Raw genomic sequence first — 27,349 nt, forward strand, 5'->3', positions numbered from 1 at the left:
TTTATTTAAATAAATACATTATTCTCCATAAATGAAAGGAGTAGGGCAGGTTTTGCAAAGTAAAGAAATAATAATACAGTAAAGATTTATTTCAGTACCTGACTAATGTTTCTTAGTGCCAATCTTGGAGGTTATTTTATCTTTTTAGTACAAGAATATGCATAATTCTGCTGTAGCCTGAATCAGGCTTGTGTGGAATCTAACCCAAGTTGCCCTTCATTTTGCTAAATTACTCTAAAGTGTCTTAAAATTATTTTATTGCATTTTTATTTCACCTGCCCTCCAAGGAGCTATCCCATAACGACCCTATGAAGTCAGTTAGGTGGAGAAAGGTTGACCTGAAGGGACACCATGATCTTCATTGGGAACTGGAGCCCAGAGTCTAACTTTGTAGCCACCACACTGTGCTTAGTTAGCTAACACATAAAGATTAATGTCCCACATAGTATTTATTTTAAAAACTATAATTTTGCTGGGATCTCTCAGTATGTTAGTCTTTAAAATATCAATACTGGATATGACTTGACTTGGGGTGCCTACATTTGTGGCTCCGTAGGCATTCCTGAGCTCTTGCCTGCGTAGTTTTCTACACAATGGCCGTCTTGCGTAACCATGGCCCACATCTCTGCTAATCTGTTTGCCTTCTGCAAGAAAAACCCTCTTCGGGTAAGATTACTATCACTTGGAAGCTGAGTGGGAGGAGAAGGTAGTAGTTGACATTCACCATTTTACACCCCAGAAGGACACTTCCTTCAAAGAACTGCATTAACAGGGAGTATCAGTGCTTTCAGAAACTATTGCATCCTCTGTGAAATAAGCCATTACTCTGCAATTGTATCTCTTGCTACACACCTTTTTAGCATTCTTTTGCAATCAAAGGGAAACACCTACCATGCTTAACAACCTGGAAATCTATGGTCAGGAATGTGTGTGGGCACCCAGAGCTGAGTAATAGCCAACATTTGCCTACCACTGCAGCTTCAGCCTGTATTTATGGCCACCATAGACTTGTTCCCTGTATCTTGCAGTGTCTGTAGATCAGAATCTTGGATGATTAGCCCTATAACTCGGCAGCAGGTAAATCTAAATTTGTCAGACTAACTTCAGAATTGGGGAACCTGTGTTCCTTCAGATTGTTGGTGTACTAATGCAAGTTCCATAATCCCTGATCAAGAGTCACACTGGCTGAGTGATGGGGTTGGACAACAACATCTGGAGGGCCACACAGGTTCCCCATTCCTACACCATAGCAAGGCTGCAGCCAGATGAAAACAGAAAATGTTTGAAGGACTGCAGCTCCATAGTAGAGCTGAACCCAGGGATTTATGCATAGAAATCACTTGTATGCTTACGTTCCTGTGTTCAGTCCTTGCTGTCACCAGTTAAAAGGATCCCGGACTGAAGGACTTAGAAAGTCATTTCCAGTGGAAATGGGTTTCCACTCAAAAGATGGATAATAATTGCTGTTTTTGTAGAAATTTGCAAAGAACTAGTGCCTGAATATGCTTTTTCCTCCTCCCTCCTCCTCCCCTTTTCTTTTGTGTCGTGTCTCTTAGATTGTGAGTCAGAGGGCAGGGTCTCTTTTGTTAGCAGTCTTATGTAAACAACTCTGGGAGCCTTTTCAGCTGAAGAGTGAGAAGTGCTTTAAATAAATAAATGACATTTCCATGGTGTTCCTATCTAGTATTTGTTTAGTGGTCAATCCTATGCAAGTTTACCCAGAAGTAAGTCAACTGTGTTCAATGGGCATTATTCCTAGGTAAGTGTATTTAAGATTACAGCTTTTAAATGTTCTTTTGTTGGTTATTAGATGTTATCCAGCAAGTGCTCCCTCTTTTTCTGTTAAGAGTACTGGATTCTAGGTATCACTTTTACCTTTCTCTTTAAAAGCCTGCAGGCAGAGACAACATGTTTTCTTCCTTTCTTTCTGGGTGGCGGTGGAGCTTTTTGTCTTTTTCATGCTACCAGAAGGGCTGGTCTTCCCACTAAGCCGGGGTGAGGCAGCTGCCTCAGGCATTAGATGTTGGGGTGCCATTAAAGGGAAACAAACTTTTATTTAGTTTATAGGTGTTGTTACCATGGGACAGGGCAAGGGAATCAGCTGGATTTTCTATTTTGTTCATATGTGCCTACCAGTTCCTTTCTAAAGTGCCCTTCTACCATTTCCCTACGGCATCTAAGTTATGCACACACACACAAACACAGAAGCAGGTACTGGCTGCAAAACAAGCCTTGAAGACAAAGTCAATGAATGCAAAAGAGCTACCTGTGCATAAATAGATTTGCATAAGTAACTTTTTGGATAGGCATTGGGACATTTTTGCCTTAAATGGCTTTTATTTTAAGGGTTTATTGTCCCATTTCCTCAGAGCATCTCAGTCCCAGAGAACAGGATAAAATTTCTTCTTCCAGTTAACCATACTTATCAAAATGCCCTTAACTTGGCATATGGAATCGGGACCAATAGAAGAAAAAAAGCAAAGCCCCACAGAACCCAAGGCAGAGCTACGTAGGATAAGCAGCACGGTGCTGCCCTTCCCCTCTTCTCCAGCCATAAAAGGCCCAGAGCCTCTACCTGGGACTTTACCTGTTTTCAGTGATAACCCCATGTTGCTTATAACATGCTGCTTTGGGGAACCCCTGGCCCTCCAGATGTTGCTGAATTCCCAATTCCCTAATTGCCTAATAGTTGGAGTGGTGGGAGTTGCAGTCCAGTGATACCTGGAGGACACCCCAAAGTGTGAACAGGGTTGATCCTAAACAGGATCCTTTTTTACTGACTGTGGTCAGCGGTGGAACTTGAGGAGGAAGAATATGTAAGTACAAGGACCTACATAGGGTGCTAACCTATGTAGACTATTTCCAGAGGTGCTTAGCCTCAGAGGCCTCCTTGTTGTCATGCGCTTCCTAAACAACTTTTTAATAGGCACTGATAGCCCTTACTCATTTGTCAAGGTTTACCTGAATGGCACCGTGGCAGAAGTCTACAGCACCGTTCCCACTGGCCAGCGATCCCCAGTCAATCCAGACCTGCTACTGGATGGCAGTGGGGCCCACCTGTATGTGATGACGGCCTCCCAGGTGTGTGAGTAGTCATGGGGCACAACCCCCTTTTCCTTTTACTTCTACAGCACTGCTGTTTGTCATCGTCAGTTTGGATGCAGGAAAGTTCTGCACTGTGTCTGCTTTTGTTGAGTTTTCATAGGACTCCCCATAAGTTCTTTTCATGTTGAAAACTTACAGCATTGCTGTGCTGCCTTGTGCAAAAAAACTTCGTTATGCGCTCAGAAGTAATCTAAGCCCTGTTACTAGATTATGAAATGGTACAGTGTTTATAACAATCTCCTTTATTGGCATAGAAAAAGTGCATGGATCAGAGCACAACACAGTTAAAGAAACATAGTAGGAGATACGTTAGGATAAAACTATCCAGACATTGTGAGGTGCGAAAATGGCTTTTAGGACCTATGATGACATACTCTGGTTTCTCTTCAGATCGTATGGTACAAAGTTGAGTGCTACTCTGAAAGAAATTTTAACTTACAAGATATTTCTTTTCCTGTATCATATTTAGCTTAGATCGTTGGTGTTGTCTGGAGTAGTAGGATAAGACAGTAAGGGTGACCTTTAGTGCCAAACGTCCTGCCCCCTCAAACTCCACTCCTGTTTTAACCATCCTTTTCCTTATCGATACGTTTTCTCTGCCACCCCTTGCCCTTGGCCTAAAACTATTCCCTTCTGAATATATCTGAAATTAGTGGAGGCCGATGCAAAAATGGATGCAAAGTAGCCTAGATTCTACTGATGGTGGTGGTTTTTGAGTATATAGTGTATGACTTGCCTTTTTCCAACCCAGCTCTCCAAGGTCCCCGTCTCTGAATGCCCTCACTTCCAGGACTGTGCCTCCTGCCTGCGCGCCCAAGACCCCTTCTGTGGTTGGTGTGTTCTGCAGAGTAGGTGGGTCTCAGATGAGAACTAGCAGAGTGTGCTTTATTTCAAATTAAAAGACACACCTTCTTTTTCTCTGTCTCTAATATAATTGGCTGATTGGCAGGTGTACCCGGAAGTTGGAGTGTGAGCGCCATGAGATGGCCAATCACTGGCTTTGGAGCTATGGAACTGAGAGCCAATGTTTGAGAGTGGAACAGATGTCACCAGCCAATCAGAGCCGAGAAGAACAAACAGAGGTGAATGTGGAGGGTCAAAGGCTGAAACCTGGGTTGATTGTGATTTGGATCAGGTGGTTATTCACATGTTACCCTCTTAATAAGCACGTGTGTGGAATGAAGCATCTCGGCGTCACCTAAGTTTTCCTCTAACACACATTGCTCATAGCAAGTATATTGACATTGATGCCTGGAAATTCCTTTCCTTGTGTTCATCAAGTTCTGGCAAAGTTTGATCCCTAGCTGCTCCCACACTCGCCCTGTGCCTGAGAGGGATCACCAAACGTTGGCTCACCAAACATTAATTTACTTAAGATCAGTGATCTGCTTTTATTTTCAAAGCTGCTCATACAGTCCTCCTAAAAATAACTTAAGGAAAATATAATATTAAGACCATAAAAAATTATACCACAAAAAGTGCCCCAGGCAATTAAGCTACATTCCTATAAAACGATGTGTCTCCTGCTCTGCCCAGGTCTCCATGTTGGTCCCACGTCTCCCTGCACTGGCAGAGGGAGAGCAATACCACTGTGCCTTCGGGAGCCAAGACAGCCAAGCACACCTGCAAGACTCCTGGGTTCGCTGCCTCTCACCTGTTCCCCAGCAGGTGCCACCCACCCAAGAGGGCAAAGGTGAGCCAGGAAAGTATGCCTGACTTCTAACCTTACAATACAGTGGTATCTCTGGTTACGTACTTAATTCGTTCCGGAGGTCCGTTCTTAACCTGAAACCATTCTTAACCTGAGGTACCACTTTAGCTAATGGGGCCTCCTGCTGCTGCACCGCCAGCGTGCGATTTCTGTTCTCATCCTGAGGTAAAGTTCTTAACCCAACGTACTACCTGGTTAGCGGAGTCTGTAACCCGAAGTGTTTGTAACCCAAGGTACCACTGTATTGTACCCTTTACATCTATTGTTTCCCCCAGAAGAGGGATGGTTTTCAGTGGGACAGCATCTTCGGATGAAGGGCGGTATATGAATTTAATGAATAATAATAATAATATCGCGATACAGATAAGGAGCATGCCTTGATCAGTGTGGCTATTCTTCCTTTGATAATAAAATTGACCCAATATGTAGCTTGTCCCTGATTTCTCCAGAACAGCTATCTCTAGGGTTGTCAACTTTTAAAGCAATCTCTGCTTCTGTGCCTGTAAAACAGCAGCTTGATCTTCAGCAACTAGCAGGTGCAGCTTTTTGAAGTATGTAGATAAACTTGCTGAATGTCTGCTGATCAAGTTCCTCTTAAAACACAGCAGTAGCCCCCACTTGAAATGTTGGCAATCTGTTTATCGTTTGCTGCTTTCACTTTGGCTTAGTGCTGACAATCATTAAAGTAGAGTAGAATTATGAAGTTACATACATTTGTAAAACTGAGAAAGAAATTGCTTGATAGCCCTCCTTTTTAAAAAGAAAAAGGATCTTCATATGCAAAAAAAAAGGGTGTGTGCGCTAAAATATCTTAAGTAATTAATCTATGTGGACTGACCTTGAGCATGTGCTCTAGGTGCCATAGTAGGATTACTGTGGGGAATTATATCCTGGTGCTATTCTGTTTTCCAGCAGGCAGTGGGGGAGCAGCGCTTTTGCAAAGTATCAAGCCCAACTGTTGATTCTTCTGGCAAGGCCTTAATAAACCTCTGGGAGTTCATGCCCAAAGGCATGTGGAGGCTTTGCTATGAGTGCCATGCTTCAAAGCCAGTCCTGTTCCTTTTGCCAGGGGGTTGTAGGGAGGAGGTGCATCTCCCCTTGTGTGAATGTATTTACGGTGCCCCACATTCTAGGCCAGGTATCCCCAAACTCGGCCCTCCAGCGGTTTTGGGACTACAGTTCCCATCATCCCTGACCACTGGTCCTGTTAGCTAGGGATGATGGGAGTTGTAGTCCCAAAAATAGCTGGAGGGCCGAGTTTGGGGATGCCTGTTCTAGGCCATCCATGGACTCACATGGAGGCTTATAAACCAATCCAATAGGTATTAACTATCCTGCCCAAAAAAGTTTTAGATGCTTAAAACAATCCCAAAAACCTTTTGGCAAATGTGGGGCTAGTTCTTATGCCTAGACCAAGGCCTAGTTCTCACATGAGGGGGTCACCTTGTGCCTGGATCTACCACTTCAGGCTACGGGCTGGAGCAAAAGAAGCTCGGGGGCAAGTGTGCTAATCCCTGGCATTCTAGTTTTTTCTGCGGAGGTTTTTTTTCTACGGAATCTCAACTTGCTGACTGAAGTGGTGCAGCCCAGACACAGGTTTGCCACCTTGATAAGAACTCTGACCTGGTCATATTTTCATCACTCTAGTGGAAGGCAGTGACAGCCACATGTCCTTTGAGTCTTTTTTAGCTTCGGGCATCGTGGCCTTCCTTCAGTTGCCTTTGGCTATTCTCAAAACTATAAAGCCATCTGAGAAAATGCTTATCCCAGCAACCGTGAAATGCTTCTGGCCTAGACCAAGAGATAATCTCCGAAGGGTCTCCACCAGAATCGCCTAAATGGTGGGAAAAGTCAAGAGGCCATTGGTGTGCATGCAGGCTGATGCTGTTCAGAGGGTGTGTGGAGGTAGCCATTCACCTTGCATTATGTGTAAATGCGAGGAAAGTTTCTTACTGTGCTTTTCCCCTCCTCAGATCATGTGACTGTGGCGTTGGCCTTGATGTTCCAGGATGTAGTGGTGGCGTCCGTGGGATTTTCCTTCTATGACTGTAATGCTGTGAGCCAACTTGCTGATGCCACCCCGTGAGCGAATGTTGAGTGGGGATGAGGGCATTGGGAGGGGGGAGGGGGCTGCAGGTTGGATATTGAGAAGCATCTGTAAGATTTTTTTGTGAGGGTGGGAGGTTGGAGGGGGTATAGTAGAACTTGCCCTAGCTAGCAAGAAGCTTTTATGTTGAAAACAAAACTGTGTTCACTCTTTGTACTAAAAGGCTGAAATTCTGCACTAAGGAAAACTGAATTCTGGAACTTTCCTATGAATTATGCAAATTAAGCACATGCATATAATTGCTTGTTTTACATGAATGGTATTTTGTTTCTGAGCAAGGGCAAAGCAGAGATCTAATGCCCCATTCTCTGTTGAAAACAGTCTCACTGAATGTCCCCTGTAGCTTTGAAGATCTCACCTGACACTTCAAAGCACGTTCTTGCTGCCTTAAGCTAGAATCTTGCTCGTTTGTTTTTAAAAAAAGTATGTTTCACCTCCCTTTCTGAACTTGCTGTCCACATACAGTCCTGGTTAAAGGTCCTTTTCCTTTGAACCCGCCCCCCTTCTCGCATAGGTGTGGGACATGTGTGGACAGCCCCTGGATGTGTCATTGGTGCCCATCTAGTCACCGCTGTGTCCCTGGAGGGCCCTGCCCAGATGGAGGAGAGGGGCTTGTGTACAATCAAAAGGTGAGTAACTGTATAGCATAGGGGTCAGCAACCTTTTTCAGCCGTGGGCCGGTCCACCGTTCCTCAGACCATGTGGTGGGCTGGACTATATTTTGGGGGGGAAATGAACGAATTCCTATGCCCCACAAATAACCCAGAGATGCATTTTAAATAAAAGGGCGCATCCTGCTCATGAAAAAACACGCTGATTCCTGGACCGTCCGTGGGCCGGATTGAGAAGGTGATTGGGCCACATCTGGCCCACGGGCCTTAGGTTGCCTACCCCTGTTATAGCAGGTCCCTCCTTACTTTCCAGAATAAATTACGTTCGTGGGGGGAAGAATGGGAGAAATGTTTCTGCATCTAAGCCCTCTGTGTCTCCTAGTTAACTTCTGAAGAGCCCCGTGGTGCAGCTGCCTGCCCCAGTGTGGGGGGCATTGGTGAGACCCACCTGATTCCTGTTGGTGTAAAAATGCCACTGAACCTGGTAGCCTGGAATCTGCACTTGTTGATGGTAGGTGACAAGATTAAAAGTCCTAGAAGCTACTGGTGTGTCTCTGCGTGAAAGAATATAGGGCTTGACAAGACCTCTTGGGACACAAGGGGCTCTTCATTTCAAAGTTAAAATGCACTTGAGTCTGCCACATCTAAGTACCCAAGAAGCTGTCATTTTTGTATGCATGTTCATAACTTTTAAGGGAATCCGTACCCCAGGGATGAGGAACTGGTGGCCTTCTAGATGTTGTTCCACTACAATTCCCATCAGCTGCAGCCATCACAGACAATAGTCAGACATGATGGGAGCTGCAGTCCAGCCACATCGGGAGGCTCACTTGTTCCCCCAGCTCCTCTGCAGAAAGTTATTCCCAAGATTTTGTGGGAAACTGTGGAAGTTTGAACATGTTTCAGATCGGTCTTGCAAATGAGCTAGGAATTTGAAGACGTGTGCTTGAGTTCTATTTTAATATTTTAAGCCTGGCCTGTCTCACAGGGTTGTCGTGGGGATTAAATGGGGAGGGGGAGACCCCTGTATGCCACCTTAAGCTCCTTAAAGGGAAAATGTGGGATATAAATGCAAGAAATAAAAAAATAAAAGTAGCTGCAGCATCATACATACCAGTTATTTCTATGCAAGTCGTGCCTTTGCTGTCCTCTGAGGGGCTTCAGCTTGCGATGACAGATGTGGTTGGCATTGCCCCTCTGTGTTAGGACTGGCAAACGAAAGGGCAGGGAGAGCAGGACTGAGAGTGAGCAGACTTTGTGGCAGGACTGGGGAAGGAGGGGGCAGGTGTGGCGTGCAGGGCCCTGTCTCACCCTGTCCTCATCCTCAGGCCCCAGTGACACTCTCCTGTGTACTGGAAGTGGAGGGAACCCCAGTTGTGGTTCCAGCATCCCTGGAAGAAGGGGACAGGGGAACATCCCGTCGCGTGCAGTGCCTGCCCCAGGCGTATAACTACACACAGCCTGCCCCTGAGCTACACGTCCCTCTCTACATCATGATAGGGGAAGACCGGCGCCTTGACAGCCATGGAGACCTGCATGGTAAGGGATGGTGACCTGTGGAGGTTGGATTTTATATGTATGTGTATATATATATAATGCTGTGGTTATGCCTTTGTGTGTGCCACAATTCAACAGGGAGTGCAGAATGTGGTAGTAGGTGCAGGATTCAGTTTCATGAAATCCCCCTTTTTTAAATTTCAAAAGGAAGAATGCAGGCTTCTAACCCTGACAGCTGCAGAAAGATGCTTAACCAATTATGCACAGAGCCTTGAAAGCTTGACCTGGGTGTGATAAGATTTTCAGTGGTTGGAGATGCACCTTCAGTGCCCTGTGCAACCCACCATAACAAAACCAGAAGAAATCAGGCAAAATAGTAAACCCTGTGTAAATGATTATGCAGAACAAGCAAATAAATTGCATTGTTGATGCAGGCTGCGTAATTCAGGTTTTCTTGGTGCAATTTCTTTTTAGAAAATCAGCACAGGGTATACTAAAACCTGGATATGTCCCACCACTACCCTTGAGTTGCTCAAGGCCCTGCAGCCTTGCACTTTCCTGCCTTCCCTGGGTTAGGAATGAACTGTTGTTGGTCTGGAAAAGGCAGTATTAACAGTATGACTTGAATCTGATATTCAATGCCTACCTTCTTGCCTCCTTCTCCAGTGACTTTGTACAACTGTTCTGCTGGCCGTTCTGACTGCAGCCGCTGCAAGGCTGCTCCCCAGCATTTCCGCTGCATTTGGTGCCAGCTAGGAGAGGTGGCCAGCTGCATTTATGAGGATCTGTGCCCATCCAAAACTGACGTGGCTGCTTGCCCATCACCCGTCATCCACTCGGTGAGAATCAGCACAGTTAGGTCTGCTGCTCTGGTTAATTGCTGGTCCATTTCTTGGGAAGTTTTTGTATAGAACTTGAGCTAGGAAGCTGACTAGGACCCACTTCTGCTAACTTGGACAAAAAACTGAGACCATTTTGTAAATGACTTTGAGGTTTTTGTTTTTCCACAATCAAGCCGTATATAAAATTTATGAAATAAACAGTACCAGTGCTTGTTCTGTTCAGATTGCTGATAGTGCACACCACTGAAAGCTTCTCCATAGAAAAAGTTTTTCTAAATGTAGAAAACTGACATGTCAGGGAGACGGGTTCTGGTATAGCTTTTATCCTGACATCCAGTTTTCTGTGAGCAAGAGAGTGTGTGCTGTGAGTATTCAGATATGTGACCCTTGGCCTGCAGTCTGAAGTTGTCCACTTAATACCAGCTCAATGGAAACTAGGCCTCAGCTTGTATTTTGTGTGTGTACGTCTACTTCCTTCCCAGTCTGTCATATATCTGGTAGACTAGGTTATTGCCTGAGAGAACTCTTGCAGTAAACCAATTAGTCTCTGGTCTGCTGCCAGTGCTTTTTGTATCTTTTAGTCCAATCTGGAGCAGGGAGGACTTGGTTTGGTGCTCTAACGCCCAGTCTGGGTGCTACTGGGTGCTGCTACTAAATGAGGTGTAATGGGTGACCACTGGGAAAAGGGGCCTTCTCAGAATGCCCTCCCCACACAGGCTTGCCAGGCCTTGTGATCTTTTTGGTGAAGACTTTCCCATAGCCTCCACCCCAGGCTTTTCAGTTGTAAGTTGCTGAATCCACTGAATTTTAGGTCAGTTGTATACTTATAATGAAGCTGTGTTTTTCTTTATGTTGTTTTTTTAGATGTTTTTATGCTGAATTGTAAAAAAACTGGAATCTGTTGGTTGTTTTTTATCCTCATGATTTTTATTATTTTTATAAGCTGCCCAGGGAACTGGGCAATACATAAATGCTGCTAATAAAATATTCCTGTCTTCTAGATTCACCCCATCACTGCACCCTTGGAGGGGGGCCTGACTCTCACAGTGACGGGATCCAACCTCGGCCGTCGCTTTGAGGATGTGGCCAAAACTGTGACTGTGGCTGGACTGCCATGCATCCCTGATCGAGCTCAGTATCTGGTTTCTACCAGGTAAGGAGGCCTGGGAGAAGGGCATGGCTCTCCAGTGCAAAGTGTTGAAAACCAGCTTTTTATTAAGGGCTACAGAGAGCAACTAATTCCAACCAAGAAAGTTGTGGCTGAGGAAACTATTTTGTTTCACTGATTTGCATATCAGTTTTAGTAAAGCTATATCAGTTGCATGTGTTGTTGAATGTTTACTGTGTAGCATTCTACTGATTTTCATTAAATGTGAGGAGTCTGAGCCAGTAGCCTGCTTTATCTATTTAAAATATTTCTTAGCCTCTTTTCCTTATTCAGGATAGTGTACAAAAGTGAATCAAGCCAACTTACACATCATAATTCACCACAAGGTCTAGCATCTTGTTTCTTCCTGCAGCAGCCAGGAGGGCGTGGAGGCAGTAGCCCTTTCCCTAGCAACTGACACATGGTGGTTTGATACTTTTGGATCGGGAGCTTCCAAACAGAGGCCTTTATTCATCTATCCTCCTATGGTTTTTTTTCTAACCTTCTTGTAATGCCTACCAAGGTAGTGCCATTCAATGCATCTTGTGGCAGCAAATGCCATAAATTAATTTACATGTTGTTGCCTGTCCTGAACTTGTTGCCTGTCACTTTTATTGGAAGGCACTGAATTCTAGCGTTACAAGGGAGCTGGAGAAAATTTATCTGCTCACTTTCCTTACCTAATCCATATCTTTTTAAGCCTTCACATTATCTGTCTTTAATCATTTCTCCTCCCTAAACCAAAAAGCCCCTACGTTTTATAGCAGTTTCTCTAGCTTATCTGAATGCTTAGGTTTTTGAATAGCATTCCTTCTTGCCAGCCTCGAGAAAGAGGCTAGTCATGACTCCCACTTTTCATTTTTTTTTTAAATGAATATTTATTGAATTTTCCAATTTTATATAAAGACAAAAAGAAAAAGAAAAAGAAAAAAAATTAAAAACAATTCAGTTTCAATAACAGTTTTCAGTCACATGTTTCTTTGACTTCCTCATACCTCCCCTTCTTGTTCTCTAGTTCAATTTGTTAATTCAGCAAATCCTAATCTCTTAACATTCCTTTTAAAATATCGCCTTATTTTCCACTCAACTTTTTTAAATTTAGTAACAAAAACAATTATAATCCCCATTATCTTTATCATAACAGCTGGAGACCACCAAAGTTCAAACCAACATCTTTTCAAAGTTCATTAATTTTATAATATTTCTGTAGATATTCCTTAAATTTCTTCCAATCTTCTTCTGCTGACTTTTCTCCCTGGTCGCGGATTCTGCCGGTCATTTCTGCCAGTCCCATACAGTCAATCAACTTCATCTGCCATTCTTCCAGAGTGGGTAAATCTTGAGTCTTCCAGTGCTTTGCTATAAGTATTCTTGCTGCCGTTGTAGCATACATAAAAAAGATTCTGTCCTTCTTTGGCACCAAATGGCCGACTATACCCAAGAGAAAAGCCTCTGGTTTTTTCAGGAAAGTATACTTAAATATCTTTTTCATTTCATTATAAATCATTTCCCAAAAGGCCTTGATCTTTGGGCACGTCCACCATAGGTGAAAAAATGTACCTTCCACTTCCTTACATTTCCAGCATTTATTATCGGGCAAGTGATATATTTTTGCGAGCTTGACTGGGGTTATGTACCACCTGTATATCATTTTCATAATATTCTCTCTTAAGGCATTACATGCCGTGAATTTCATACCTGTGGTCCATAACTGTTCCCAATCAGCAAACATAATGTTATGTCCAAGATCTTGTGCCCATTTAATCATAGCTGACTTAACCGTTTCATGCTGTGTATTCCATTTCAGCAGCAAGTTATACATTTTTGACATGATTTTAGTTTTAGGTTCTAGCACTTCTGTTTCTAATTTAGATTTTTCCACCTGGAAGCCAATTTTCCTGTCCAAATTGTATGCCTCCCTTATCTGAAAGTAATGTAACCAGTCTCGGACTTTGTTTTTTAATTTCTCAAAACTCTGCAATTTCAGTCTATCTCCTTCTTGCTCCAAAATTTCCCAATATTTTGGCCAACTGGCCTCCATATTGAGTTTTTTCTGAGCTTTCGCTTCCATTGGTGACAACCACCTTGGGGTTTTGTTTTCCAGTAAATCCTTATATCTAGTCCAAACATTAAACAAAGATCTCCTAACAATATGATTCTTAAACGCTTTATGAGCTTTAACCTTGTCGTACCACAAATATGCATGCCATCCAAACACATTGTTAAAACCTTCTAAATCCAAAATGTCTGTGTTTTCCAGAAGCAGCCAGTCTTTCAACCAGCAGAATGCTGCTGACTCATGATAGAGTCTGAGGTCTGGCAGGGCGAAGCCACCCCTTTCTTTTGCATCAGTCAAAATCTTATATTTTATCCTAGGCTTCTTGCCCTGCCAGACAAATTTAGAAATATCTTTCTGCCACTTCTTAAAACATTCCATCTTGTCCACAATTTGTAATGTTTGAAACAAAAACAACATTTTAGGCAATACATTCATCTTTATAGCTGCTATTCGACCCATCAAGGAAAGCTTCAAATTTGACCATGTTTCGAGATCTTTTTTCACTTCTGACCAGCATTTCTCATAATTATTTTTAAATAAGTTCCCATTTTTAGATGTCATATTAATCCCCAGATATTTCACCTTCCTCACCACAGACAGACCTGTTTCATTCTGAAATTTCTCTTTTTCAAACAATGTCATATTTTTCTCTAAAACCTTAGTTTTGGTCTTATTCAATTTAAATCCTGCCACCTGACCAAATTCTTGAATTAGTTCTAAAACTCTTTTAGTACTAGATTCTGGCTCCTGTAACGTCAAAACTAGATCATCTGCAAAAGCTCTCAGTTTATACTGTTTGGCTCCGACCTGTATACCTTTAACCAACCGGTCCCTTCTAATCATATTCAGCAAAACCTCCAGGACCGATATAAAAAGTAAAGGGGAAATTGGGCATCCTTGTCGTGTCCCTTTTTCAATCTTAAATTGTTCCGTAACCACATTATTTACAATTAATTTGGCCTTTTGTTCAGAGTATATTGCACCTATACCGTTTTCAAAACCTTGGCCTACCCCCATACCCTGTAGATTCTTCTTCATAAAACTCCAAGAAATGTTGTCGAAGGCTTTCTCCGCGTCCACAAATATCAGAACAGCTTTGGTATTTATATCCACATCTAGCTTTTCCAAAATGTCAATTACATTCCTCAAATTGTCAGATATGTGTCTTCCCGGCAGAAAGCCCGCTTGGTCCTTATGTATCTCTTCAATCAATACTCTTTTCAGTCTCTTGGCTAAAATGTCAGCAAAGATTTTGTAATCCACATTTAATAAGGATATGGGACGGTAGTTTTTAAGTTGAGTCTTTTCAGTCTCTGTTTTCGGTATAAGTGTAATGTAGGCCTCTTTCCACGATTCTGGTGCCTTTTTCCCTTCCAAAATCTCATTGCAGACTTCCTTCAGAGGTTGTACTATCCAATCCTTCAAGGATCTATAGTATCTGGAAGTCAGTCCACATGACTCCCACTTTTCAGACATGGAGGGCTGAGGACAAAATAGAAAGCTTGGCCTAGCACCACTCACTGGATCTGTGACTGAGCTAAATTTGAACTCTGGCCTCTCATGTTCAAGTAAACGCTAGGCACAGAAACTGAAACACATAATGGGTAGTATTCAACTAAGCTTTACTCAGAGTAGACTTGTTCAGTCAGTTTCAACTACCTGGTTCTGTTGCCAGAAGCCAGTACAAGGACTCTAGCTAGCGCAGTGGGGCTTCTCCCACACCTCCCCCAAATTCGCTCTGCAGGGTCGGGAGAACCCCCCAGAACATCACATAGGGGAGAAAAGGGGAGATCATTCCATCAGGCAAGCAGAAATGGTTGAGTTTATGGGATGATCTCCTTAGTGCTGTGTTTTGCTTCTTCTTCCTCTTCTGGCCCACCGGCTCTATCACTTTTGTCCTTGCTCTTCAAATGTCTGCCGTGGACTTTGGCAGGCTCCTTCATGACAGGGCCTTTCTGCTGTTCTCTACAGGATTGTGTGTCATGTTTCTCCTGGAAAGCGAGGCTTATCTGGCCCTGTCCAGGTCACTGTAGGAGACCGTCCGCCAGGGGTTTCTGAGACTTACTTCACTTATCAGGTCAGTATATTACAGAGGACTGGCGGATGCCCAAGGGGTGGGTCTAAGGAAATACTCTAGCTTGGAACTGGGGGACCAGGGCAGAGATAAGCGTATTTACTCCTAGTGGTTCCCATACACTGTAAACTTCCTCCATGTCACTAACTACTTGGGAGGGAAATGGGAGGGAGAAGTCAGATGTTGGGAACACACACAAGCATGTCCCATTTAAGCCATGGTTTAGCAAGATGTACATGAGCATGAAGGAGCCCCTGCGAGCCTCGAGCTCAGGTGCTTCTCTCCCACTTCCCTTTCTCCCCTTGCAGCTGGAAGGCGGATTATGGCAGCTCCCCCCCCCCCCATTTTCACTGAATCTCGACTTGTCATGTTGCCCAAACTCAGGACTCTGGTTCATAGGAACCGGCGCCTAGGGGCCCTAGGTCCCTTCGCCACCCCCAATAAAATATTTGAGGGAGCCAGGCCCCCACAAAGTGGATGGGCATTGCCATGCAAATGGTGTGCATGCACCATCTCTTGTGATTGATTATGCGAGGTGGGGCTTACCTGCCCCCCATATTTTATTCAAGCTGGCACCAGACTCTGGTTAGTTTTATTAAGCCAGCTTCAGAAATCACAACTGGGGGTTTGCTTGTTTTGAAACTGACAAGAGCTGGTCATAAGCCACAACCCCTTGTTCAGGCAACAAGACAAGGCCTTGGAAGAGCAAAACTGAAAGCTGCTGAAGTCTTCCTCCAGGTCACTTGGGGGGGAACGGTGAAGGGGAGGCTTGTGGCCACAACTTCTTGCCTGTACGCATAAAGTTAAGTATAATATGCGAACCTAACCCCTGTCCCCAGGCCTAATGGGTGCTTCTTTCCTCAGGACCCCACCCTTCTTGATCTGCACCCCCAGCTCGGCCCCATGGCTGGGGGCACTCGAGTCACCATCACTGGGGAGGAACTTCTGACAGGCACTGAGATTGCTGCCTACGTAGGGGCGCTGCCCTGTATTCTGTAAGTGGTGTGGCTTTTTTCATCGCCCCCTGACTTTGACCCTCCTCCTCCTCTTGCTAGTCCTCTACTAGTCTTGCCTCAAGCCTTCACTTAACGTCTTTGCTCTCTCAACAGCGAGGAGCCTGTGCAACCAGGAGCCATCGTTTGTCGTACCAGTGCTAGCCTCAAGCCACAAGAGGTGTCTGTCTGGGTCCAGTATGAAGGGGCTGAGCGCCAGCTGCAGGGCAAGACCTTCCATTACACACCCAACCCCCAACTCACTGCGGCTTCCCCACTCACCAGCTTCCATGGGTAAAAAGAATATAGGGGAGCGGGAATGATCAGGGCTGTCACCCAGTTAAATAAAATATTGATTCATCAGTCAATTAAATCTACATGAGTTTGCTGCAGTTAAAAACTGTAGTTCTGCAAAAAGACCAAGCTTACTTTGTTTTTAAATGATGTATGCATATACCACAATGCGTATATCTGTGTTTTTCTTTAAGTCTTCCCCTGCTACAAGGAGAAATGGGTGACTGGCCTTGCCATCTTCATTTTTATAACCAAATGTATTGAATTGGGATGGGGGGGAGAGACATTACAGTCCTAGTCCAAATCAATATGCATGCATGCATGAATGAATGTGCTGGCTATTTTTTATTTGTAATCAGCTCAGCAAAGGCTAAAATGTGAATGATCTTCCGTCTGGTTTGGTGCTTAATTCTGAAAGAGGTGCAGGGGTTTCAGGCTGAATGTTTGCAGATGGGTAACTGGGCTTCCTTTAACTTGAGGGGAATCAGTAAAGGAATAACTCAAAGTTTTGAAGGGAGTGAAATTTGGATGTGAGTAGATGTCTTGGGAGGGACATAATTATCATACCATCATTCTACCCGGACACTGAGATCCAGCATTGAGGGCCTTCTGGCGGTTCCCTCACTGTGAGAAGCCAAGTTACAGGGAACCAGGCAGAGGGCCTTCTGGGTGGTGGCGCCCGCCCTGTGGAACGCCCTCCCATCAGATGTCAAAGAGATAAACAACTACCTGAAGTTTAAAAGACACCTGAAGGCAGCCCTGTTTAGGGAAGTTTTTAATGTTTTAATGTATTTTTAATCTCTGTTGGAAGCCACCCAAAGTGGCTGGGTACAAATAAATTATTATTATTATTATTATTATTATTATTATTATTATGCATAAGGAGCAGCAGGGGGAAAGACAGAGATGTTTAAGGGAATCGGGCACCTGAGGAGGAAATGGAGGCAAAGCAAAAGTAGGGTCACACGTGGACCCCTGCAGCTGTGAAATTCCCATGGGAATCTGTTTGGACCTCTGGTCTGAACCAGCAGGGCCACTCTTATGTTCTTATGTGTCTGTGCCTGTGTCAAACTCATGGGTGACATGCCCTTCACTGCTTCAGCCACTTCTCACTTTCCTGGATGCTGTGTTTCTCCAGGGGCGGACGGATCATCTATGTGAAAGGGACTAATTTGGATGTGGTGCAGCAGCCACTCATCAAAGCCATCCTGGAGCCGGAGGAGATGGCAAGTGGAAGCAGCCGGGAGAAAAGAGCCTGCGACTCCTTGCAGGGCCCCCACATCCCACTGACCCCAGCTCCACCCCACCCCTGTGCTGAGGTGGGAGACATGTTGGAGGTGAGTGCAGGGAGGAAAGGAATGCTTTGGCTTGTGGATTACAATTCAGGGGTCTCTCACTCCCTCCCTCTCCCTTCTTGCATCTCCACAGTGCTGGGAGCCTTGCTGCGCCAATTCGTCCACCCTTCTCCTCTGCCCATCGCCTGCTGTGCCACCCAATGCCCGCTTCCGACATCTTCGTTTTGAGCTGGATGGACTCCATGTCCCCTTCAGCAATGCCAGTGGGGGCCAGAATTTCTCCTATAAGCCTAATCCCCACCTGCGCTGGCCTGGGCGGGATTCCACTGGACGTCCTTTCAGTCTTAAACCTGGCAATGTCTTGGACATAGAGGTGAGTGGCCATATTAAGGTGGGGGGAGGCCTTGGAAGTGGGGAGTGGAGTCCCTAGGATGCAATAATCACTCCTTTGCCTCCTAGCACAGTGATACTGAGTGGGGCGTTTACCCTAAAACTCACTCGGCTGCCCTTTTATGCTGCTGCCAAGGCCTGCAAATCCTCATCAATGCCCTGTATGTGGATTTATTGAACACACCATTGCAGTGAAGTGGTCTTGATTTGAAGCAGTCTTGCATTGACTGCATGCCAGAAGAGAGATCTGAACTGCACCTTGGAAAAGCTAAGCCACCGTCTGCAAATATCAAGGCCCACTCAAGGTGTTTTGCTACCTGAGGCAGAGAAGCAAGTGGTGACCCTGCCCCCAAGTCAATGGTCATTGTACCCAAGGGCACTTGAGGCCGAAGATCGCACAAGGACTTCTCCCCCTCACTGGCAGCAAAAATACAATACAGTGGTACCTCTGGTTACGAACGCTTCTGGTTATGAACGCTTCAAGTTACGAATTCCGCTAACCCGGAAGTAGCCGTTCCTGGTTGCGAACTTTGCCCCAGGATGCGAACGGAAATCGCGCACCAGAGGCCCCATTAGCGAAAGTGCGCCTCAGGATAAGAACAGTTTCAGCTTAAGAACAGACCTCCGAAATGAATTATGTTCGTAACCAGAGGTACCACTGTATAGTAAGTTAGCAATCAATATGCTGCCCTACAATCCTCAACCTCCAGCTGACTAGAAAATCAGGATGCCAGGAGGCAGTAGTACATTAATAGGGCTGTTCTGCTGCTTCAATGAAGGTGGGGGGTTATTGGGTTTTTTTGTTACTAGGTTATAGGGTTGCCATACGTCTGCAATTTCCCAGACATCGCCGAGATTTGCTCGTTGGAAACAGCGTTAGGACGTAAATTGCTCAAATGTCTGGGAAAATCCGGACACGTGATTTTAAAAAGTTCAAAAACTTCACTTTTGTACCTGATTTTGCAAAAAAAGGCTCAACAACCTTGGGCAAAACATTAAAAAACCCCAGCTTTTTGAAATATAGCAACTCTATATGTTATGTATATTTGTGTTTTTAAATTGTAAACCACAATGTGATCCTCAGATGAAGGGTATTTTAGAAATTTAATAAATAAAATAATAATTGCTACAGGACCTGTTCAAGAAATATATGTATGTGTGTATGTACAGTATGTTTGTGTATGTACATGTTTGTGTGTATATACACGTGCACACACACACACACATATATGGATAGGTAAAGGTAAAGGGACCCCTGACCATTAGGTCCAGTCGCGAACGACTCTGGGGTTATGGCGCTCATCTTGCTTTACTGGCTGTGGGAGCTGACGTACAGCTTCTGGGTCATGTGGCCAGCATGATAAAGCCGCTTCTGGCGAACCAGAGCAGCACACGGAAACGCCGTTTTCCTTCCCACTGGAGCGATACCTATTTATCTACTTGCACTTTGACGTGCTTTCGAACTGCTAGGTTGGCAGGAGCAGGGACCAAGCAACGGGAACTCACCGCGTCGTGGGGATTCAAACCGCCAACCTTCCGACTGGCAAGCCCTAGGCTCAGTGGTTTAGACCACAGCGTCACCCGCGTCCCCATATATGGATAATATCTATTTTTAATAATAATTAATACTAGTAGACTGCAGGTTGTGAATGCATTAATTGCAGTAACGTTTTCTAAACTTTTGATACCTGGGGCACAATTATTTTCTGAATTAGTATAAATATAGTATAAATAAGTATTACTTACACTAATTCAGAAAATAATTGTGCCCTAGGTATCAAAAGTTTAGAAAATGTTACTGCAATTCATGCATTCACAACTTTCAGCCTACGTATTGAGCACAGCCCAACAGCCCTATCTTGGCGGCCAGCTGTCCACTCAGCCCCCCTCCTTTTGATGGTGTTTGTGTGGAGAGGGTGGCCAGTCTTATGCAGGCAGCAAAACGGGTAGATTTATGGCGTCACTGGATGGCTGCATTTGGCTTGATGGGTCACAAATTGTGAATGCCTGGTGTCGTTTCTTTAGCTATTAGCACGTGAAGTTATTGCCTTGTTTTCTCCTGCTCTTGATGAGCTCTTGGGCAATTGGGTGGGTCTGTCTTTATGCCATTAATGGTGAGATCAGAAGGTATTGGGCTTGTATTACAGTGTCCACCTTGGAAGCAAAGGGGATATGGGTTTATGCTGGCCCGCAGCACTGCTTCAACTTGTGTGTACATACAGGGAAATTCACCTTTTGACTCTTTCTCTCTTTCTGCTGCCCTGCAGGGAGAAGGCTTGACCCTTGGCATCAGCAAGAACGAAGTGAGGGTCATCATTGGCAACAGCATCTGCACCGTCAAGACCCTAACACTGACCCATTTGTACTGTGAACCTCCACTGCAGCCCCCACAGCCACTTAATGCTTCCTCTGTGCTCCCAGAGTTCATTGTGAGTAGGTTGCAGGGAAGGGAGAGATAGGCTGCATGCAGGAATTAACCTCTTTGGGATTCCCCTTGTAATGGGGAAAGTTCTTCCTCTCTTGAAACTTTGGAAAGACCTCCTGTGTGGCCTAGATTTTATCAGGCAACCCTCTCTCTCTTACTGAGAAGGTAACTTGTTTAAAGTGCATATATAAGCTCACACCCTTGTAGTTTGCATAATGACAAATTAGTAGCTACCAGAGTCAAGTTTCCCACTCCACCCATAGAGTGTGTACAGGAATCAAAGGTCTGCACAGTAATGCTATATTGGTTTTATGCCTGTGTTAATTGCCGTTGCCATGGCTTTTTCCTGGTAGGTTGTTGTTGGAGATCCATACCCCTTAACAAACAATTCCCCGAGGAGAGGGAGTGGCTTAAACTGGTTTATGTAGTGTAAATATGTACTTAGTGATCAAATTTAGAATCCTTTATGTGGCCTTACTGTGTGTGCAAAGGTATTAAGGAGATAATGAATGGAGTTGTGAGGTCCTGCTTATGTGTCCTTCCTTTTCCTGCTCCAACCAAAAGTCACTTGGTTGATGACTGGGATCAGAATTGCTAACCCCTGACCCAGAGGTGGTGGCTGCTTTCGCACACTTGCAGGCCACGCCCTGTGTGGGATCAGTGCTCAGAAATGCATTTTTTACCTGTTTCTGTCCATTTTTTATGTGCATGTAACATACCTTCAGTTTTTTCCCCCTTTGGCTGGTTTAAAACTTCAAGGAACGAAACAGTTTTGTTGCTATAAAAAAGGTCATAGAATCCTTTTATTTTTGGCTCTCCTATATCTTCAAAAATGTTAACATGCTGATGTAAAGCAGATACAAAAAACAGCTAGGAATTGTTTTAGTGTAACATCATATACTGTTTTTGTAGCTCTTTACCTTTCCTTGTTCAGATTACAAAATAGAGTATATATTTCAATTTTATTTTAGATGTAAGGCTTTTGGCTGACATATGGGATTTTAAATGTCCATTTTCTCAACATCCCAGTGTCACAGAAGGTTGGTTTGCACACCAAAATGTGCCTTGTTTAATGTCCTACAATTGGTTTCATATCATATTTTGTAAATAGTTTTGGTGTTGCCCAAAATAATTTTTTAAGTGGCTGCCATTTTGTGATTCCACCCCCTCCCCAACTTAGGTATCTAAAAAACTTTGTGTTAGTTATTAGGCTTGCCTTCAAAATGTCATAAAAACAGGTTAAGCAGTGTGGCAGCAACAGCAAGAGTTGGTGTCTACACTCTTTGTGGCTACCCTGGGCAGAGAGTAAAATGCATTGGTCAGATACAGACATATTTAGATTCAGCCGGTCAAAACACACTGAAGCAAACACATTCCCCTTAAGTAAGCTAAAAGCTTGTGGAAACTTGCTGGCTATCATGCCCCAATTTTATGCTTCACTGTGCCTCTGGATTAAATGGTAGGTCAGAATTTTTCAGTAGATTGTGGGAGACTTGTCAGGAAACAAAGAAGAGAGAACTACCAGTGCAGGCTGAGGTTTCCTCACAGTAGTAGGAGCCACTGTTTTAGGGTTAGGTTTTGTCTTTGAAAAGTATGGAATCAGATCTGCAGGCTTGGAATGGCCCTTCTTTATATATTGTTGGACTCCCAACTCCCATCAGCCCAGTCAGCATGCCCAGTGGTCACAGATGATGGGGAGGGAGTATTAAGCACATCTGGCAGGAGGGTGAACAGGGCAAAGGGGATGGGAGTCTTCAAATTCTATAATGATTTCAGGTGATCATTTGACCTGGACTTCGATTCACAAAGACTTATGCCCCAGTATATTTGTAAGTTTTTAAGGCTCCACAAGACTTTGCTGTTTTGTTGCTACAGACAAATCCGGCCACCTCTCTGGAGTCATCTTTCTGTGTTGTCGTTGTCACTTTACAGGTGCAGATGGGAAACTTGCGCCTGGATCTTGGCCGAGTTCGCTATGACACTGAGCCACCCTCCCGTTTCCCGCCGGAAGCCCAAATTGGGCTGGGGGTGGGGGCAGCCGTGCTGGCTTTTGTAGTTCTGCTGCTCATCCTCATGTACAGGTATCAACATTACGATGTTTCAGGGGGAGGGGTGTGCAAGGGGGGTGAAAAGTTGCTTTTTCCCCTTCAACCCCCCCCCCCAATCCTTGCTTCTGTAAAAACTGTGTTGCTCCTCCCCTCATCCTGGCAGGCGAAAGAGCAAGCAAGCCCTACGAGACTACAAGAAAGTGCTGGTGCAGCTTGAGAACATGGAGATCAGCGTTGGGGACCAGTGCCGCAAGGAATTCACTGGTATGGGATGGGGGGGCAAGTATGGAGGAGGGAGGAGGTGAGTTTGAGCCACAGGCAGGAGAGCAGCGGCATGAAATAGACGAAGGAACAGCTTGAGGAGGGTGGGGGAAGTGAAACTATGCTTTTCTGAATAATACCTGAATGACACGGAGGGCTAGGAATAAGGTTGTGTTATCACTCCCTCTACCCACTTCTAATAACCCTACTCGTAATTATAAGCAGCAGTCTGGGGCACAGAAATTAAGCAGGTGACATGGAGGGAGGTGGTGAGACAAATTTCACTTGCCTAATTTCTGAGTGCTGGGCTGTTCAAAGCCAGGAGTGGGGAGCCAGTAGCCCTTCAGATGTTGCTGAACTTCATCTCCCTTCATCTCTGACCCGTTGGTTGTGTTGGCTGGGACTGGTGTGCTTTGGAGACCAACAACACCCCAAAAGCCACAGGTTCCCCATTCCTAGTTTAAACGTGCAGGATTTAATGAGTCTGTGGCTGCATAAGGATTGATTGATGATGATGCACAAGAACAGAGTTCGAAGGGTATTTCCTGAAGGGATACATTTCCAGAATTTCATAAAGGAAGCTGTTTTGAGATGAATTGCAGAAGGATGTTTGCTGAGAATCGCTAACAGCTATGTATTTGGGTAAAGAATTCCTTCAAACGGGGATCTTTTCTCCTAATGTAATGGTTGCGTGTTGCTCACTCTTTTCTTTTGCTTTTCTTCTCCACCCCTCTCTTCATTCTTGCCTTCCCACCCGTCTCCCAACACAACCCCCTGCTTGCTTCAGACCTGATGACGGAAATGACTGACCTGAGCGGGGAGCTGGAGGGTTCAGGGATCCCATTCCTGGACTACAACACCTACACCCAGCGCGTCTTCTTCCCGGCTCAGGGGGACGTGCCATTGCGGCGTGTGCTGGATCTGCCCGAGGGGCGCCGTGCCACAGTGGAGCAGGGCCTGGGGCAGCTCTCCAATCTGCTGAACAGCAAAGTCTTCCTGCTGACGGTGGGTGATCTGGGGGGATAAGGGGGAAGGGTCCAGAAAGTGGTTGAGCTAGAGGGTCAGTCCGATGCCATACAGTGGTACCTCGGGTTAAGTACTTAATTCGTTCCGGAGGTCCGTTCTTAACCTGAAACTGTTCTTAACCTGAAGCACCACTTTAGCTAATGGGGCTTCCTGCTGCCACCGCGCCGCAGGAGCACAATTTCTGTTCTCATCCTGAAGCAAAGTTCTTAACCCGAGGTACTATTTCAGAGTTAGCGGAGTCTGTAACCTGAAGCATATGTAACCCGAGGTACCACTGTACTTGGATAGGGAGTGGAGGGAGAGGTTGTCTTGCAAGTGGAGTTTTTTGGGGGATTTTGTATGTGAGAATGCATATGAATGCGAGGTTATTGCATGGGAGATCAGCAGTACCTTTTTAAATTTCCAGATGAGAGAGAGAGAGCCTTAAGGAGCACAATTCTAGTTGTACTGAACAGTAGGTGGAGATACAGTATGGAGAGACTTCAGTTCGAGAGCAGCTGCTTCTGAAAGTCTCCTCCTGCATTTAGACCATGTAAAGTGTGTGCTGATAACCTCTGGGGGTTGCAGTCTGGCACCTCCTTGTTCAGGCACTCTCCAAGTTGTGCTAGATTCCAAGTCCCATCATCCACAGCCAGCATGGGAGCTGTAGTCCAGCAGCACCTGGAGATAGTCCAGCAGCACCATCAGGGTGTGTTTGTGTGTGTGTGTGTGTGTGCACTTTAGAGGTTTTGTTCTGCTGTATGAATGGATGAAGGCGGCACACAACATCTGCCCCGAGTTCTGTTTCCTGCTCTGGAGAAGGAGTAGGACTGAACTGGATGTACCGTAGTGTGAGGATTCTGGCAGAGGTGACGAGAGTCTTCCCTTGCTGTTCCCAGTTAATCCGAACTCTGGAGGCCCAGCCTACCTTCTCCCAGCGGGATCGATGTCATGCAGCATCACTGCTCTCTCTGGCTCTTCATGGGCGCCTGGAGTATCTTACGGACATCATGCAGACTCTGCTGAGTGATCTTGCTGCCCACTGCGTCACCCGCAATGCCAAGCTCATGCTTCGCAGGTAGGCCCTGTGTTCAGGATGGGGCGTTGTGGAGGTGGTGAAAGATGTCCTTGTTCCGAGAAGTCCCCATAGGTGCCTTCTCCCACTCCTTCCCCTGGGGGGTAGATGCTTTCACAGTTGGTGAGGGCTGCCAACTGGCAAGAATTTTATTTGCCTGGCCAGAATTAATCCCCCTGGCTTGCTGCCAGAACTGAAGAATGCAATGCCCTGCCCCCCCCAAAAAAAACCCCGTTATATTTTGCTGGTGTTGTGTGCCCACAAGGTAATTAATGCTTAAACTGGAATGCCTCAAACCACAAACATGCTGAAATAAATTAGAGATGAGGAACATTTTAAAAACTCTAATTTTGCTGCTTTATATTAAAACAGCAAGTTTTTTATACTTATAAACAGAAAGCAGTTCCTTGAACTAGGTTTAAGCATTCTGTATATGTTGAGAGACTGCCCTGACGTTCTTATAAACAGCAACACTTAAACTTAAGTACCTGTTTTTTTAAAAGTATTCAAATTAAGGTACCACAAGTTTTTATTTCAAAACCACTCTACTTAACCCTACATTTGTTCTGCAGAACAGAGTTTTGAATTTAAAACTGTGGGCCAAGGATTGCTGTCATCATCTTGTGCTGCAGCTGGTAGCCTACCTTGGCATGGGGGGGGGAGGGGGGACGCTAGCAACTCTACTTAGCTCCTCAACTGTCCTGCAGGACAGAGACCATGGTAGAGAAACTGCTGACCAACTGGATGTCCATCTGCCTCTACTCCTATCTCAGGGTAAGTTGTAAAGCCTGTCTGGATGATGCTTCTGCGTCTAAGGTGGGACTTTGCACTTTTAAACTTAAAATCCATTGTTGTATATTGTTTTAAATGTTTGTTTTGCTATTAGGATTGTAGTTCCATTTGTGTTTCTCAAGCTGGTCTCTGACAGTAATAAATTTCATGTTTCATGTCTAAGGTGGGAGGTGCAGCCAGGAGGAGGAGACCTGGTTGAAGGTGGGGGAACAAAACTTGCCCCACATTTTTCCGCAAGTGCTCACTCTCCTGCTTACTGTTCTTGCCTAGTCCTGTGGCTTGTTGAGGCTTCATAGGGGTAAACATTTTATCACGCTCTCTCGTCCCACAGCTAGTTCAGGGCATGCCTAAGACATTTTGATGCTGGAGGCAGAACAGTCCAGAGTACCCTATCCAAACATACTTCAATTCAGAGTGGAGTACAATCCACCTTGTGCGAGTGATTATATTCATTTATTTATTGCATTTTTATGCTGCTTGAAGAGGCACATGTGGTTTCCCTGCCCCCTTTTATCTTCTCAGCAGCCCTGTGAGGGAGGTTGGGCTGAGCAAGAGAGTGACTGGCCCAAGGCCAGTCTGTAAATGCTCGTGGATAAATAGGAATCTGGGTCTTATTAAATCTTGTGTGACACTTTAGCCATGACGCTACATCAGCTTTCATAGGAAATGTATGTAGGAACGTCTCAGTGGATTGGATCTTTCTCTCAAGCTTCACCTGAGAACTGAATTAAGTGACCAGCACCACCAGCTGTGCTTTTTTGGCACTTTGCTTGGCATTTCCAAAAACGTACACTGCCCTGATGGTGGGTCCGGTAGAAAGATGTATGATTTTGAGGCTCCTACTTCTAGCTGTGCAGGTGTGGGGTTGTTAAGTGCAGTGCAGGGACTGTAGTGACTCTGGAGCCCAGGCGTCCTTCTCATTCCTTCCCCTCCTCCTCTGTGTTTTCCAATGAAGGAGGTGGCTGGTGAGCCCCTGTACATGCTCTTCCGTGCCATTAAGTACCAGGTGGACAAGGGCCCAGTGGATGCTGTGACAGGCAAGGCCAAACGGACACTGAACGATGGGCGGCTGCTGAGAGAAGACGTGGAGTATCGGCCCCTCAACCTGACTGTCCTGGTGCGGGGGGGCGGCCCAGGTGGTGCGGGTGAGACTCAGCGCATCCCAGCCCGTGTCCTTGATACAGACACCATCACTCAAGTGAAGGAGAAAATCTTGGACCAGGTCTACAAAGGCGTCCCTTTCTCCCAGCGCCCCTCGGTGCACTCCCTTGACTTGGGTAAGGAATCTCCTCCATTCTCCACTCCCCACCCCCAAAACCTGTTGAGGATGTTTAGTTAATTTTGAGAGAGGCCCACATGAAGTTGTCCTGGGCTTGCTGTGGAGATTTAGGGGCAGGGGGTGGAAGTAGGAGACCCTCACCTGCCACTCTTCCTTTCCTCAGAGTGGCGCTCAGGCGTTGCTGGCCACCTGACGCTTTCTGATGAGGATCTGACTTCCATCACACAGAACCAATGGAAGAGACTCAACACTCTACAACATTACAAGGTATGGGGTTGGGTGGGATGCAGCTGAATGGTAGAAGCTGGGAGGGAGGGAGTATGCAGTCGGGTAGCCAACG

General features: G+C 45.3%; 1 protein-coding gene across 2 annotated transcripts in view; it reads left to right on the plus strand.

Annotated features, from left to right (window-relative positions):
* PLXNB3 (plexin B3) overlaps window positions 1-27,349 on the plus strand; it is a 55,884-nt gene that overhangs the window by 17,138 nt on the left and 11,397 nt on the right. For both annotated transcript variants that reach the window (XM_083592488.1, XM_083592489.1), the window contains exons 5-27: window positions 2,956-3,081; window positions 3,857-3,957; window positions 4,055-4,187; window positions 4,642-4,798; window positions 6,790-6,898; window positions 7,438-7,552; window positions 7,917-8,045; window positions 8,863-9,073; window positions 9,698-9,870; window positions 10,875-11,026; window positions 15,051-15,156; window positions 16,018-16,148; window positions 16,263-16,439; window positions 17,578-17,776; window positions 17,868-18,107; window positions 20,392-20,553; window positions 22,482-22,630; window positions 22,761-22,861; window positions 23,646-23,863; window positions 24,763-24,941; window positions 25,646-25,712; window positions 26,686-27,007; window positions 27,173-27,276. In XM_083592488.1, coding sequence (XP_083448614.1) covers window positions 2,956-3,081; window positions 3,857-3,957; window positions 4,055-4,187; window positions 4,642-4,798; window positions 6,790-6,898; window positions 7,438-7,552; window positions 7,917-8,045; window positions 8,863-9,073; window positions 9,698-9,870; window positions 10,875-11,026; window positions 15,051-15,156; window positions 16,018-16,148; window positions 16,263-16,439; window positions 17,578-17,776; window positions 17,868-18,107; window positions 20,392-20,553; window positions 22,482-22,630; window positions 22,761-22,861; window positions 23,646-23,863; window positions 24,763-24,941; window positions 25,646-25,712; window positions 26,686-27,007; window positions 27,173-27,276 — 3,561 coding nt within the window. The remainder of the gene's footprint in view (window positions 1-2,955; window positions 3,082-3,856; window positions 3,958-4,054; window positions 4,188-4,641; window positions 4,799-6,789; window positions 6,899-7,437; window positions 7,553-7,916; window positions 8,046-8,862; window positions 9,074-9,697; window positions 9,871-10,874; window positions 11,027-15,050; window positions 15,157-16,017; window positions 16,149-16,262; window positions 16,440-17,577; window positions 17,777-17,867; window positions 18,108-20,391; window positions 20,554-22,481; window positions 22,631-22,760; window positions 22,862-23,645; window positions 23,864-24,762; window positions 24,942-25,645; window positions 25,713-26,685; window positions 27,008-27,172; window positions 27,277-27,349) is intronic.

This window comes from Podarcis filfolensis (assembly GCF_964270895.1).
Source record: "Podarcis filfolensis genome assembly, chromosome: 17".
NCBI lineage: Eukaryota > Metazoa > Chordata > Lepidosauria > Squamata > Lacertidae > Podarcis > Podarcis filfolensis.